This window comes from Artemia sp. Qi Xiang Cuo, chromosome 9 (genome assembly GCF_049724085.1).
Source record: "Artemia sp. Qi Xiang Cuo chromosome 9, ASM4972408v1, whole genome shotgun sequence".
Taxonomy (NCBI): Eukaryota; Metazoa; Arthropoda; class Branchiopoda; order Anostraca; family Artemiidae; genus Artemia; species Artemia sp. Qi Xiang Cuo.
In genome coordinates, this window is record NC_142802.1 from 76,184,467 (window position 1) to 76,199,648 (window position 15,182).

The 15,182-nt window shown below is 35.2% G+C and overlaps 1 protein-coding gene across 1 annotated transcript in view; it reads left to right on the plus strand.

The window, feature by feature from the left end:
• The window catches only part of LOC148949030 (uncharacterized), a 387,072-nt gene that overhangs the window by 260,319 nt on the left and 111,571 nt on the right, over positions 1 to 15,182 (plus strand). Inside the window, exons 39-40 of the mRNA XM_089095093.1 lie at positions 9,178 to 9,411; positions 14,392 to 14,573. Coding sequence (XP_088951219.1) covers positions 9,178 to 9,411; positions 14,392 to 14,573 — 416 coding nt within the window. The remainder of the gene's footprint in view (positions 1 to 9,177; positions 9,412 to 14,391; positions 14,574 to 15,182) is intronic.

Sequence of the window (15,182 nt, forward strand, 5' to 3'; positions counted from 1 at the left end):
GAAAGGGACTGTCCCCTCCTCAACGTCTTGCTCTTTATGCTAAAGTTTGACTCTTTCTTACAACTCTATTTTTTTAAACAATAAAAACTTTAATGTAAAGAGCGAGACGTTGAGGAGGGGACAGCCCCTTTCATATACGGAACAATTTCTGTTCGTTTTAAGTTTTAATATCGCTCCTTACTTTCAGTTAAAAAAAACTTGTTTTTTTTTATTTAATTTGTACTAGATCCGTGTTTAAACGAGCAATTCCTTCAAGACATTGACCAGGTAGATTCAGCTCTACGCGCTACTAAGTTGTGTCTAAGCTGCATACGGACTGTTTTAGTTGATTACTTGAACTTCCTTATATCAAAGTAAAGCAACAGCCCACCCAAGAAACAGCCTAGTAATATCGACACCCAAGAAGTTTAAAGGTATCTAAAAACACGAAAGCTGATCGATTTATTTTGGAGCAATCAATTAAGTTATGTTGATGATACGATCTTACTGTTAAAATTATAGGGTGCCGCTGTGATCAATATTTGGCAATTTTTCGTGATGAGGAAAAACAATAAAATAATGAAGATGGTGCCTCTTTGAATACAGGGTGCCAACGGAATCCTTACTTGCTATAGCAGATAAGCTCGGAAAACAGGAGTAAAATTGTATAGGGTGGGGTGAAAAGTGGGGTGAATTCTCGCTGATCCACTGCCTCAACCCCAAACCCCCTCTTTTCCCTTAAGAATCGAAATTGTATTCATAATAATTAAAGATTCGTCTTATTGTTAGAAAGATACTGCAAAACATCCATGGCAGGTCTAGCCATAGAAAAAAGTTGAAAATTATTTTTCCAGAGCCCCACACTACCAATATCTTGTATACAGGAAGATATTATCATGCTATCACTTTTATTTATTGATTTTCCAAGGGTGAAATATTGGCGAGGATCACTTTACTTGAGCTCATAAAACAGGAAGTGCAATTATTTCACTTACTATTATTTCACATAGTTATTTCACAACTATTGTGGTATCAAAGGTTCAACCGCTTTGACCCAAAGCCTAAAAAAGGGTAAGGTGTGGAGTACTCCATGGCAGATGAAAATAGGTATCAAAAGCATACCAAAGTTAATTTCAGTACATTGGTGGATTGATGTTTCTTGTACTAACGTCATTTTGACGGCGCCTCACTATTACTTTTGCAGGAAATTCAACAGACATAATTCTGGGGGGAAACCTAGGTAAATGGTTGACAGCTGGCATTTCAGGTCCCAGTTTTTCGCAAGTTTTTGGTAACATGGTTCCAGAAGCATTGTCAATTAAGAGAAAAATATGCAGCTAGTTTGGCTTTTACCAAAATCTCTTATAATTTCATTTTTTAGCAGCAGTCCCACAACAGCTCATTGTTAATTGAATCGTGTAAAAAAAAAAGGTTGCTAATTTTGTTGTACTTAAAGCAAATTTGTTGAAAGTGTTTTTTTTTTAATGCTCTTCGTTTATTTTTGTAGTTCTTAGTTTTTCACAAATATTTGAGCCAAGAAATTCGTTTAAGTACAAAAAATTCTACAAAAATCTTTTTAAGGTAGCAGGTGTGTAGTTTTTTTTTTTAGCATTTATTTCAGATAGTAGATTATAGACTATTACGGATACCAAAACTCTGCATTTATTTTTGAATATGCATTTTCTTGAGCTGTATCCTATGCAGCAGTATGTCATATGAAAATTATTCGTCTCAGTGCCACACCAAAGTTAATTCAGTATACTTGTAGATTGGTGATCAAACAGTTCGTGGTAACGAACTGTAAGTAAGGAGTGGCCCGGCTAAATAGTAACCGAAACTCTAAAAAACGAAATTTTGAAACCAATAGATACATCAATAGTATCTATTTCTTATACTGTTTTCAAATTTATAAGTTTCATCAAGTTTAATCTTACCCATCAAAAATTACTCGCCTGAGAAATTTTGCCTTATTTTCGAAAAAAATGGGAAACAACCCATTAAAGTCATAGAACTTTAATGAAAATCACACCATCGGATTCAGCGTATCAGAAAACCCTAGGATAGAAGTTTAAAGCTCCTATCTGCAAAACTGTGGAATTTTGTATTTTTTGCCAGAAGAAAGATCAGGGATGCGTGTTTAGTTTTTTTTTTTTTTTTTTCCTAGGGGTCATCGTATCGATGCAGTAGTCCTAGAATAACGTGAGAGGGCTTATTCGAACGAAAATCAAAAGCTTTAGTGGCCATTTTAAGTGACCAAAAAACTGGAAGGCAACTTGGCCCCCTCCCACGCTCATTTTTTTCCAAAGTGACCCAATCGAAATTTTGAGATAGCCATTTTGTTCAGCATAGTCGAAAATCTAACAAATATGTCTTTGAGGATGACTTTTGTCTTTGAGGAGGGGACAGCCCCTTTCATATACGGAATAATTTCTGTTCGTTTTATGTTTTAATATCGCTCCTTACTTTCAGTTAAAAAAACGTTGTTTTTTTTCTATTTAGTTCTCATACTAAGGTCATTTTGATGGTGTTATAATGAATTGCTGGACTGGACGCAGTGCGGCAGTAGCTAAATCATTCAATAAACAATTCGTGGTTATCCCATACTATTTTTATTTTCAACAAGACTTTTTTTTCTTGTAATTTACTTTTTTTGCAGCATTCCACCGTCAATTACATGTCCTTTGATTTATTAGCTTGTTAATGCTCTTCACTAGTTTTTTAGTTCTCAAGCCTAATAGAACTCAATATCAAGCCTAATAGACGACTTGTTTACTTTTTTGTTTATTTTTTCTTTACAAAATGAGTCCTCTAGAGTTGTACTCTTTACTACGCCTCTTTCTGTTTGCTTCGCATGTCATGAAAATATTTATGTATCAAACAGTTCGTGGTAACGAACTGTAAGTAAGGAGCGACCCGGCACAATGGTAACCGAAACTCTAAAAAACGGGATTTTGATACCAATAGATACATCAAAAGAATCAAATTTTAATTCTGATTTCAAATATATAAGTTTCATTAAGTTTAATCTTACCCATCAAAAGTTACGTGCCTGAGAAAATTTGGCTGATTTTCGAAAAAAGGGGGAAAGACCCCTAAAAGTTATAGAACCTTAATGAAAATCACACCATCAGATTCAGCGTATTAGACAACCCTACTGTCGAGGTTTCAAGCTCCTATCTGCAAAAATGTGGAATTTTCCATTTTTTGCCAGAAGAAAGATCACGGATGCGTGTTTATTCGTTTGTTTGTTTTTTTTTTTGTTTTTTTTTACCAGGGGTGATTGTATCGACCCAGTGGTCCTAGAATATCGTGGAAGGACTAATTGGAACGGAAATTAAAAGTTCTAGTTCCCTTTCTAAGTGACCAAAAAAAATGGAGGGCAACTAGCCCCCTCCCACTCTCATTTTTTTCCAAAGTCAGCTGATCAAAATTTGGAGATAGCCATTTTGTTCAACATCGTCGAAAATATGATAAAAATGTCCTTTAGGATGACTTGATCCCCCAAAGTCCCCAGGGGGAGGGCTGAAAGTTATGAACTTTACTCAATGTTAACATATAGTATTGGTTATTGGGAAGTATACAGACGTTTTCAGAGGAGATTTTTTCTGGTAGGTGGGGAAAGGAGAGGGTCGGAGGTTATATGGGAAGATCTTTCCATGAAGGAAGTTTTCATGGGGGAAAGGACATTGCTATGAAGGGGTGCCGGATTTCCCAGCATTATTAAAGAAAAAGATCAGAAATTAAATAAAAAAAACAAGTTTTTCAACTGATCAACTGATTGTGATTAAGAGGTCATTTTTAAAGAACTGGAAAAAAAATTCGAACTATAGTTTAAAGAGCAGGGTATTGACTAGGGGGCGAACCCCCTAATATACGTGTTAAAAATTTATGAATATAGAAGTTCGTTACGTAAGTTAATTCTAAGTTACGTATATTTATTACTAATAAAAACGTTCGTAAATAAAATTAAACAAGTTTCGAGAAAGCCATTTAACCAAATATAATATGCAAATTTTGTTTTAATTATTCATGTACGGTGAGCCAAAATCAAAACCTGCATTAATTCAAAAACGTTCAAAAATTAAATAAAAAAAACAAGTTTTTTTAACTGAAAGTAAGGAACGACGTTAAAACTTAAAACGAACAGAAATTATTCCGTATATGAAGGGGGCTGTCCCCTCCTCAACGCCTCGCTCTTTACGCTAAAGTTTGACTTTCTCACAACTCTATTTTTTTAAACAATAAAAAAACTTTAGCGTAAAGAGCGAGGTGTTGAGGAGGGGACAGCCCCCTTCATATACGGAATAATTTCTGTTCGTTTTAAGTTTTAACGTCGTTCCTTACTTTCAGTTAAAAAAACTTGTTTTTTTTATTTAATCATTGTAAAGAACGATGTGTCCACAGTGTGTTTTTTTTTTATTCGACAGACACTTCGTATCGAGGGAGTTGTCGTAGAAACTTCAAAAAGGGCTCATTCGATTGGAAATTGGGGTGGCTAGTGCCCTTTTTAATAGTCGAAAGTGATTGGAGGGCAACTACCCCCTCCCCACGCCCATCATTCCCCCAAACACTTCCAATCAAAATTTTGAGATAGCCATTTTGTTCAGTGCAGTTGATTTCCAGATAGAAAATGTGTTTTGAGGAGGACACTCCCCCACAACCCTCAGGGCAAGGGTTTTAAGTTATGCCCTGGGAGCATATAAGGTTTTTATAGTAGGTTTTGTCGTAGAAACTTCAAAACAGGCTCATTCGAATGGAAATTCGAAGGGCTAGTGCCCTTTTTAATAGTCGAAAGTGATTGGAGGGCAACTAGCCCCCCCCCCACGCCCATCATTCCCCCAAACACATCCAATCAAAATTTTGAGATAGCCATTTTGTTCAGCGTAGTTGATTTCCAGATAGAAAATATATTTTTGAGGAGGACACTCCCCCACAACCCTCAGGGCAAGGGTTTTAAGTTACGCCTTGGGAGCATATAAGTTTTTTATAGAAGGCGTTGTAGTAGAAACTTCAAAAAAGGCTTATTAAATTAGAAATTCTAAGGGCTTGGCCTCTTTTTAATAGTCGAAAGTGATTGGAGGGCAACTAGCCCCCCCCCCGCCCATCATTCCCCCACACACATCCAATAAAAATTTTGAGATAACCATTTTGTACAGCGTAGTTGATTTCCAAATAGAAAATATATTTTTTAGGAGGACACTCCCCCACAACCCTCAGGGCAAGGGTTTTAAGTTATGCCGTGGGGGCATAGAAGGTTTTTATAGAAGGTGTTGTCGTAGAAACTTCAAAAGGGGCTCATTCGATTTTAAATTCAAAGGACTAGTGCCCTTTTTAATAGTCGAAAGTGATTGGAGGGCAACTAGCCCCCCTCCTCCCTCACGCACATCATTCCCCCAAACACAACAAATCAAAATTTTGAGATAGCCATTTTGTTCAGCGTAGTTGAATTCCAGATAGCGAATATATTTTTGGGATGGACACTCCCCCACAACCCTCAGGGCAAGGGTTTTAAGTTATGCCGTGTGGGCATATTAGGTTTTTATAGAAGGTGTTGTCGTAGAAACTTCAAAAGGGGCTCATTCGATTGGAAATACAAAGGGCTAGTGCCCTTTTTAATAGTCGAAAGTGGTTGGAGGGCAACTAGACCCCCTCCCCCACGCCCATCATTCCCCCAAACACATCCAATCAAAACTTTTAGATAGCCATTTTATTCAACGAAGTTGAAAGTTTTGAAAATTAGGTCTTTAAGGATGACAACCCTTCCCCCCAGAGCCCTCAGGGCTAGGGTTGTAAGTTATGCCCTGGGGGCATATAAGTTTTTTATTGAAAGCGATGTCGTAGAAACTTCAAAAGGGCTCATTCAATTGGAAATTGAAAGGGCTAGGGTCTTTTTTAATAGTTGAAAATGATTGGATAGCGACTAACGGCCCTCTCATGCCCACCATTTTCCCAAACACATCAAATGAAAATTCTGAGATATCCATTCTATTCAACGTAGTTGAAAGTTCTAAATTTTGTCTTTTAGGATGATGACCCCCTCAGTGCCCTTAGTGCAAGGGTTGCAAGTTATACCCTGGGGCATATAAAGTTTATATTGAAAGCGTTGTCGTAGAAACTTCAAAAGGGCTCATTCGATTGGAAATTGAAAGGGCTATTGCCTTTTTTAATAGTTTAAAGTGATTGGATAGCGACTAATGCCCCTTTCACGCCCACCATTTTCCAAAACACATCCAATCAAAATTTTGAGATATCCCTTTTGTTCAACGTAGTTGAATGTTCTGGAAATTGGGTCTTTTAGGATGATAAACCCCTCAGAGCCCTCAGTGCAAGGGTTGTAAGTTATGCCCTGGGGGCATATAAGTTTTATATAGAAAGTTGTTGTATAAATCATAGGCAGCGCGATCACGCTGCCTAAGTAAAGAACGGGACACTCGAGAACGAGACAATGAACGGGGACTAAGTAAAGAGGAGGACATTCCCCAACAACCCTCAGGGCAAAGGTTTTGAGTTATGCCCTGGGGGCATATAAGAACGATGTTGGCACAGTGTATTATTTATTAATTTTTTCCTTTGGAGCAGGGCACTTCGTATCGAAGAAGTTGTCGTAGAAATTTTAAAAGCGCTCATTCAATTTGAAATTGGAGTTGCTTGTGCCCTTTTTAATATTCGAAAGTGATTGGAAGGTGATTAACATCCCTTCCTCGCTCACCATTTCCCGAAACACATCCAATCAAAATTTTGAGATAGCCATTTTGTTCAGCGTAGTTGATTTCCAGATAGAAATTATGTTTTTGAGGACAGTCCTTCACAGCCCTTAGGGCAAGGGTTGTAAGTTATGCCCTGGGGCTTAAAAGGTTTTCTATAGAAGGCGTTGTCATAGAAACTTTAAAAAATGCTCATTCGATTGGTAATTCAAAGGGCTAGTGCCCTTTTTAATAGTCAAAAGTGATTAGAGGACAACTAACCCGCCTCTCACGTCCACGTTTTCCCCAAACACACCCAATAAAGGTTTTGAGATAGCCATTTTCTTCCACGTAGTTCAAAGTTCAGGAAAGTATACCTTTGAGCAGGACTTTGTCGTAGAAACTTGAAAAGAGGCTCATTCGATTTGAAGTTCAAAGGGCTAGTGTCCTTTTTAATGGACGAAAGTGATTAGTGATATTTTTTGTTGTTGTTGTTGTTTAGACCAGGGCACTTCGTATCGAAGGAGTTGTCGTGGGAACTTCGAAAAGGGCTCATTCGATTGAAAATAGAAACAGCTGATGCCTTGTTTAATAGTCGAAAGTGATTGGAGGGCAACTAATCCTGCTTCCACTCCCACCCTCCCACGCCCACCCTCCCATTTGCCCATTATGTTTAAAAACTAAATTTTGCCTTAAGATTAAATCAAAATGATATGTGATAATGCTAATTCCCAAAAAGGTATCTCAGTAGTATCCCAAGAACGACTGAGAGTATTATGTTCAAACTTTCGGGGCTACTTCTACTCTTACAATTTAACCAAATTAAAAAAGCGTAAGTGTATCCAACCTATCAAATAAAGTAAGCAGATTTTCTTGCGAATGGTATCAAGTTATCCATTTCAGGTCATCTAGAGGAGGTATGAAACTAAATTAAACAGTACTATTTGTGTCCAGATTTTTAAGAGGGTGTATGTTTTTAAAAATTGCTGAAAATTTTTCTCCAGCATACAAATAGCAGGCCAAACTATAAAGTCTTAAAAAACGAAAATATTTAAAGTATTATTTTCTTGTTCCCTGAAAAGACTATGTCATTTTAAAACGAACAGAAATTAATTAGAAAAACTTTTTCTACACAATAAGTTTTTCAAAGAAAAGTAAAGAACTCCATTAAACAAAAATGAGCAAAAATAAAATCAAATAATCTACTAAGCGTGAAACTACCACAAATCAGCATAGATAAATAAATGAAACCCAAAACGAACAGAAATTACAATAACTGAGTCAAACTCAAAACGAGCAGAAATTAACATAAGTTGGGCGCAAAACCCCTATGCCTTCCCAAGGACAGAACAAAGTTTGCAATTTACTGAAAAAATACAAATGAATGTTCATTGTCAGTTTGATATACGTTTACTGATATTAGTAATCAAAATTTTAATATTATTTGATTTATTAAAGTTATAAAAGTAAAAAACACTTATATTTTTTTCAGTAAAGTGCAAATTTTGTTCTGGCCTTGGGAAGGCATAGGGGTTCTGTTCCCAACTTATGATAATTTTTGCTCGTTATGAATTCGACTTGGTTATTTATTGTAATTTCTGTGCGTTTTGGGTTTCATTTATTTATCGATGCTGATTTAAAGTTGTTTTGTGCTTGGCAGATTATTTAGTTTAATTTTTGCTCTTTTTTGGTTTAATGGAGTTCTTTACTTTTCTTTGAAAAATTTATTTTGCAGAAAAAGTTTTTTTTAATTAATCAAAGGAAAAACCAATCTAATCTACTCATGTAATTAGAAAGAGTCTATAACTCTGGAGAAACCCCGTTTGTTTTTATACTACCACTAACAACTCACTGCTGCATCAAGTTGTCTTAGGTCAACACAGCTGCGCTCGCTTCTTCCCCATCCCAATCGATCTTAAGCTAGCTAAGTTCCCATTTACTTTAAATATTTCTTTATAAAATCCTTCCACCCCATTCGGGAACGACGTGCTTGTCTTTTGGGGCTAGACGTTTGGCCGACTAGGATAATCTTTGGCAATCTGTCCTCCTTCATCCGCAGATCGGGTCCTAGCCATCTCAACCTTTATTTTATTATAGCCCTAGAAAGTTGGATTGAGCTATATTTTTTTACATCTTACTGTTTGATATACGGTCAGTCAGTTGAGTATGGTCATCGAATTATCAAGTACTATCAGTTTTTTGTTATACATAAATACAACAAGGGTGGCAAAGTAGATTTGTTTCCAATCCTCATAAAAGAGTATACACTCGGGGTTTTTATTCTCGTGCCGGTTCTTTACATTTATTTTTGTGTGGTCTTCATTGAATCATTAATTTTTCTAGCAGAGAAAAATTCACACAAAACAACTCGACGAAAAATCCAGGGAAATGCCTTCATCTGTCAAAACTTGACTGAACAATCGATTTTGAGGATTGTAAAAGACTGTGAGTTTTCAGCTAGGCATTCCTCTCTCCTTCCATGCCAATGTTTTTAGTTAATTTAGCATATTTTTAGATTGCTGATTCTCGTACTAAGATTATTTTGATGGTGCCACAGCGAAGTGTTGGATTGGCTGCAGTTGTTAAAACCTCTGAAAAATCTTTTGGAGCCCTTGGTGAAATTAGTTGGGATGCTCAACAAACTGATGGTCGAATTCTTAAAACATATTTTCAAACAGACGACGCAACAATAAATGGTGAAAAGGCGAAAAAGTGGAAGCTTGGAATAAAGCATAGACTTTTGCAAGAGGTTTGTTTGAATATTTCAGCTGTGTCAACATTACGTAATTTTATTTAATTATATTTGTTGTGTCAATATTCGTCTCGAGAAATTTCGTTCCTCGTCGGCTAGCGTTAAACTCAACGGTCGAATGGAAAATGGCCTCCTGTCAGAGCTGAACCTTATGCTGTCCTCTATGACATCAAATATTTATCAAAAATTAATTGCCAAGTAAATCGTAGAAGTCAATCACATGTGCTTTGAATTACACTCGAGAAAAAAAAACAGTTCGAAGAAGAAATAAATGATAGGATTACAGACAAATTTAGAAAGTTTGTTATTGCATCAATCTAACTTAAGATTCCGGGTTATTTAGTTATTGTTATTAGTTATTGTGTTTCAAACAGTTCGTAGTAACGAACTGTAAGTACGGAATGACCCGGCTCATTGTTAACCGAAACTATAAAAACCGGAATTTTGATTCCAATAGACACATAAATAGAATCAGATTTAAATTTTTATTTCAAATATATAAGTTTCATGAAGTTTAATTCAACCAATCAAAAGTTACGCGCCTGAGAAAATTTGGCTGATTTTTGAAAAAAAGGGCAAAGACCCCCTAAAAGTTATGGAGCCTTAATGAAATTCACACCATCATATTCAGCGTATAAGAGAACCCTATTGTAGAGGTTTCAAGCTCCTATCTACAAAAATGTGTAATTTTGCTTTTTTTGCCAGAAGAAAGATCATGGGTGCGTGTTTATTTGTTTGTTTGTTTGTTTGTTTTTTTTCCCAGGGGTAATCGTATTGACCCAGTGGTCCTAGAATATCGTAAGAGGGCTCATTGGAACGGAAACTAAAAGTTCTAGTGCCCTTTTTAAGTGACCAAAAAAAATGGAGGGCAACTAGGCCCCCTCCCACGCTCACTTTTCTCAAAGTCACCCAATCAAAATTTTGAGATAGCCATTTTGTTTAGCATAGTCGAAAATCTAATAAATATGTCTTTTACGATGACTTAATCCCCCACAGATCCCAGGGGAAGGGCTGCAACTTTGCCCATTGCTTGCATATTGTATTGGTTATTGGGAAGTATACAGACATTTTCAGGAAGAATTTTTTTTGGTGGGGGGGGGGCGGGGGGCTTGAGGAGGGGGTTAATCGGAATAATGTTTCCGTGGAGGATGTTCCTTTGGGGTAAGGGACATTTCTATGAAGGGGGCGCCGGATTCCCAATCATTATTTAAAAAACTATCAGAAATTAAATTAAAAAAAAACAAGTTTTTTCAACTGAAAGTAAGAAGCAACATTAGAACTTAAAATGAACAGAAACTATTACGTATATGAGGGGTTTCTCCCCCGAGTCAATACCTCGCTCTTTACGCTACAGTTTTTTTTAGTGCTTTCTAAAAAGCTATCTATTCTAATTAAACGGCCTTTATGATTCAGGGGTGTTTTAATTAAATTTTTTTTACCTTTTAACGTAAAGAGTGTGGTATTGAATAAGGGGAGAACCCCCTCATATACCTAATAACATATACGTAATAAAAAAAACAATAAAAAAAAACAAGCGACACGGCTCAATAGTAAGCGAAACTTTTAAAAACGGAACTTTGATGTCAATAAATGTATCAAAAGAATGGGCTTATAATGCTGGTTCTAAATATACAAATTTTGTTAAGCTTAGTATTACTCATCAAAGGCTACGAGCCTGAGAAAACGTACCTGATTTTTTAAAGAGGGGGGAAACATCCCCTAAAAGTGAAAAAATTTTAATGAAAATCACTGTCAGATTCAGCGTATCAGAAAATCTGCAACTTTGTATTTTTTTCCAGAAGAAAAATATACGACTATAGAAGTTCGTTACGTAAGTTAATTTGTAAATTACGTCAGAACCAAATTTAGAGACAGCCATTTAGCAAAAGAAAATTAAAATTTTTATGCAAATTTTGTTTACTTATTCAATGACGGCGAGCCAAAATAAAAGCTGCATTAACTAAAAAACGATCAGAAATTAAAAATAAAAAACAAGTTTTTTAAACTGAAAGTAAGGAGCGACATTAAAACTTAAAACGAACAGAAATTATTCCGTATATGAAAGGGGCTGTCCCCTCCTCGACACCTACCTCTTTAATATGAAGTTTAACTTTTTCATATAACTCTATTTCTTAAAACAATAAAAAAACGTTAGCATAAAGAGTGAAGCGTTGATGAAGGGACAGTCCTTTTCCTACAGGGACCCATCTCTATTCGTTTTATTTTTTATCGTTATTCCTTACTTTCAGTTAAAAAAACTTGTTTTTTATATTTAATAACTTTCAGAAGCCGATTTCGCCAAGTTTGTGAAACAAGCAGTTAAGAAAGTTCCTAAAAAAAGAATAATTTTGATCTAAAAATAACTGTTGAATTCGGAAAGCCTTCTTTCAAGTAGACGACGCTACAGATAATGGTGAAAAAGCGAAAAAGGGAACTTTCAGAATAAAACACAGGCTTTTCAAACAGTTGTGTCGGAGTATTTTTTTATATTTCAACGATAAAATCAGTAATGATATTGGTCCTAATTTTTTTTCTTATGTTTTCATAAGGAACCAAATTTTGGCTTTTGTGCTAATATTATGCCATAATTATTTTTTTTCGTTTTCAAGTAGGCAGGAGACTGAAATTGGTTCCAAGAGACTGTCTAATTATTTGAAAAATCAAACACAAAAACAAATAAAGAAGTAGTAAAATAAATAAAGAAGAAAACAAAATAGTTGCACTTCAATTTTTTTATATAATGTAAGCTATTAACATAGGAGAAAAATGTGTCCTTTATACGATTTTGACTGGGGCAAATAATATGTAAGGAATAAATATAAACCCTGTCAATGGGCAGAGAAATATCTAGCATTTTTCAAAATGGTTTTCAATATTTGATGGTTTTCCTTGAATTGTGAATAAAAACCAATTCTTTTAAAGAAAAAAGAATAGGTAAACAAGACATTGTAAATCGTTTGAAATTATTTTGAGCACTAGAATGTAGCTGAATGTCTCCTTTTGTTCTGTTTTACCTAATATCTTGTCAAATAGTTCATGGTAAGGAGTGACTTGGCCCAGTAGTAACTGAAACTCAAAAAAACGGAATTTGGACAACAATAGATACATTAAAAGAATTGCCTTTTTGTGCTGATTTCAAATATATAAAGTTCGGTAAGTTTAATGTTACCCGTCAAAAGCTACGAGCTTGAGAACATCTGCCAGATTTTCAAAAAAGGGGGAAACACCTCCAAGTCAAGCTTTCTTAACGAACATCACACCGTCAGATTCGGCACATTAGAAAACCCTTCCGTAGATGTTTCAAGCTTCTATCTACAGAAATATGGGGTTTTGTATTTTTTGGCAGAGGAAAGATCACAGATGTGTGTTCTTTTGTTTTTTTTTTTTTTTTTTTTTTTTTTTTTTTTTTTTTTTTTCCTGGGGTGGTCGTATCAAACCCGTGGTCCTAAAAGATCGGGATGTCGCTCATTCGAACAGAAATCGAAAGTTCTAGTGCTTTTTTAAGTGACCCAAAAGATTGAGGGCATCTAGCTCCTTCCCCACGCCTATATTTCCCCCGAAGACATTCGATCAAAATTTTAAGATATTCATTTAATTCAGCGTAGTCAAAAGGTTCAATAACTTATGCTTTTTTTAACTATGCGTGATGACATGGCACTCCATAGTTTCTGGGGAAAGGGCTGTAGTTTACGGAATTTTCCCATATTGTTCACAAATATTATTTGTTATTTGAAAATATACGTACATTTTTCGGGGTAATTTTTTGCGGGGAGGAAGTTATTTTCGACAGGGAGAATTTTCTGTGGGGAGGAAATTTTTCAGGAGAAGTATTATTTAGGGGGGAGGTAATACGATTTCCTGGCATTTATTTCAAAGTGCTCACAAATTAATAAAAAAAAACTAGTTTTTCAACTGAAAGTAAGGAGCAACTTTAAAACTTAAAACTAACAGAGATTATTCTGTATTTTAGAGGGGGTGCCCTTTCCTCAACCCTCGCTCTTTACGCTAAAGTTTGGCGTTCCTGATTCTTTAGGAAAGACTTGTGAAACACAAGGTTGCTTGATTTTGAATAAGAAGTATTTTTAAAGAGCTTTAAGACTTTAGAGCAAAGAGCGAGGGTTTAGAAACGGGCAGTTCCCCTCATGTACAGAATAGTTTCTGTTCTTTTTAAGTTTTAATGTTGCTCCCTACTTCCAGTTGAAAAAACTTGTTTTTTTAGTTGATTTCAGGCTAAAGAAAGGGCAGGAACAATTTGTGTTAGTATTAATGTGACAAATACGATATCTAGAAATGGTAGGAACAATAAAAAATAGCCAATTAGTCTAGTAAAAATGTGGTTTGACCTCAAACAAATTGCTGTACAAATGATTCTTTCACTACCCGACTAAAAAATACGTACTGATTCCGAATCCGAAGAGTTTACTGCCCTAGCTCTTTCACAAATTTGAGGTTTTTGAGGTTGAATTTGAGGTTGAGGCAAAAAATGTTGATTGAATAAATACCAGCAAATGCGATTAGATTTGTCATTTCTAAGTTTGTTTTTTTTTTGCTGATGAACGTGAAAATAAATGTTTAAAGTCAAAAGAATTGTTTGGGGCTTAAAGCTTTGATAGAGAGTGAGTTTGGGGTAGAGGTTCTAGGAAAGTTGTGAAAAAAGGGGTCAACCTCAAACAAATTGCTATACAAATGATTCTTTCACTACCCGACTAAAAATATGTGCTGATTCCGAATCCGAAAAGCTTGCCGTGTTTTTAAAATGTAAAAAAAAAAAAAAAAAAAAAAAGAAAGAAAAAAAACCGTCTTTCTAATTCAGTAGCTAAGATAAATAAGCACTAGAACAAAGTCTAGACCTTACTCATCCATCCTATCACCTAGGACAAAACAGTATATCCAACCCGATAATCCGAAAATCAAGTCTATATAGAACCACGATACTATTTCATTTAACAAAATAACAAACTTTAAAACAAATTTCAGGACATTTTACTGGAAGGATCTCTTTTCCGAGATCGACAAGGGAATATACGAAGTAATAGTGAATTGAGATATTTGCCTGGCATTGGAAATCGTTTAAAGCAGAACTTTGTGTTTGGCTCAAGCACAAAGTATTGGGAATTCAAGCAAAACTCTGGTTTCAGTCTCTCTCTACCGAAGGCTAAGTGAGTATGATAGGAAAATTTCATATGTCAGAATTCCATCATCCTTGCTTTGTATTCTTTTTTCCTTTTCTATTTTTTCTTTTTTGTTCTCAACTTTGGTACCATATCCACTTACCGAAATTTATAAAAGAAATGGTACAACTGTTGCCTAGAAAGATAAAATAGTGTTTCAAAAAGATATATTTAATGTTGAAAAAGACAAATAAAATTTCTAAGGAGACTTTATTTTAGGGAAAAACTATTTGAATATTCTTTGTAATGCTAGTTTTTATTCATAGCCTAATTTGTACCATAGCACATATTTTAATACTATAAATGATGGATCCATCAAAATAATTTATTTATTCTTGTATTTTAATAACTATAAGAACATATACACGGTCCACAAATTTCGATTGTGCAATAGAAGATGATGTTTTTAGTTCAATTATACTACATTAATATATTTACCTATTGATAGGTGGAAAGGGTTGGGGGCATTGACCCTGGAAAAATACTTCCCTGATTTTATGTAGAAACACTAATTTCAAAAAATTAAAAACATTAAAAAAAAAGTTTTCCAAAGAATACTAATGAGCTAAATTAAACCAAAGACGAGTATAGATAAAG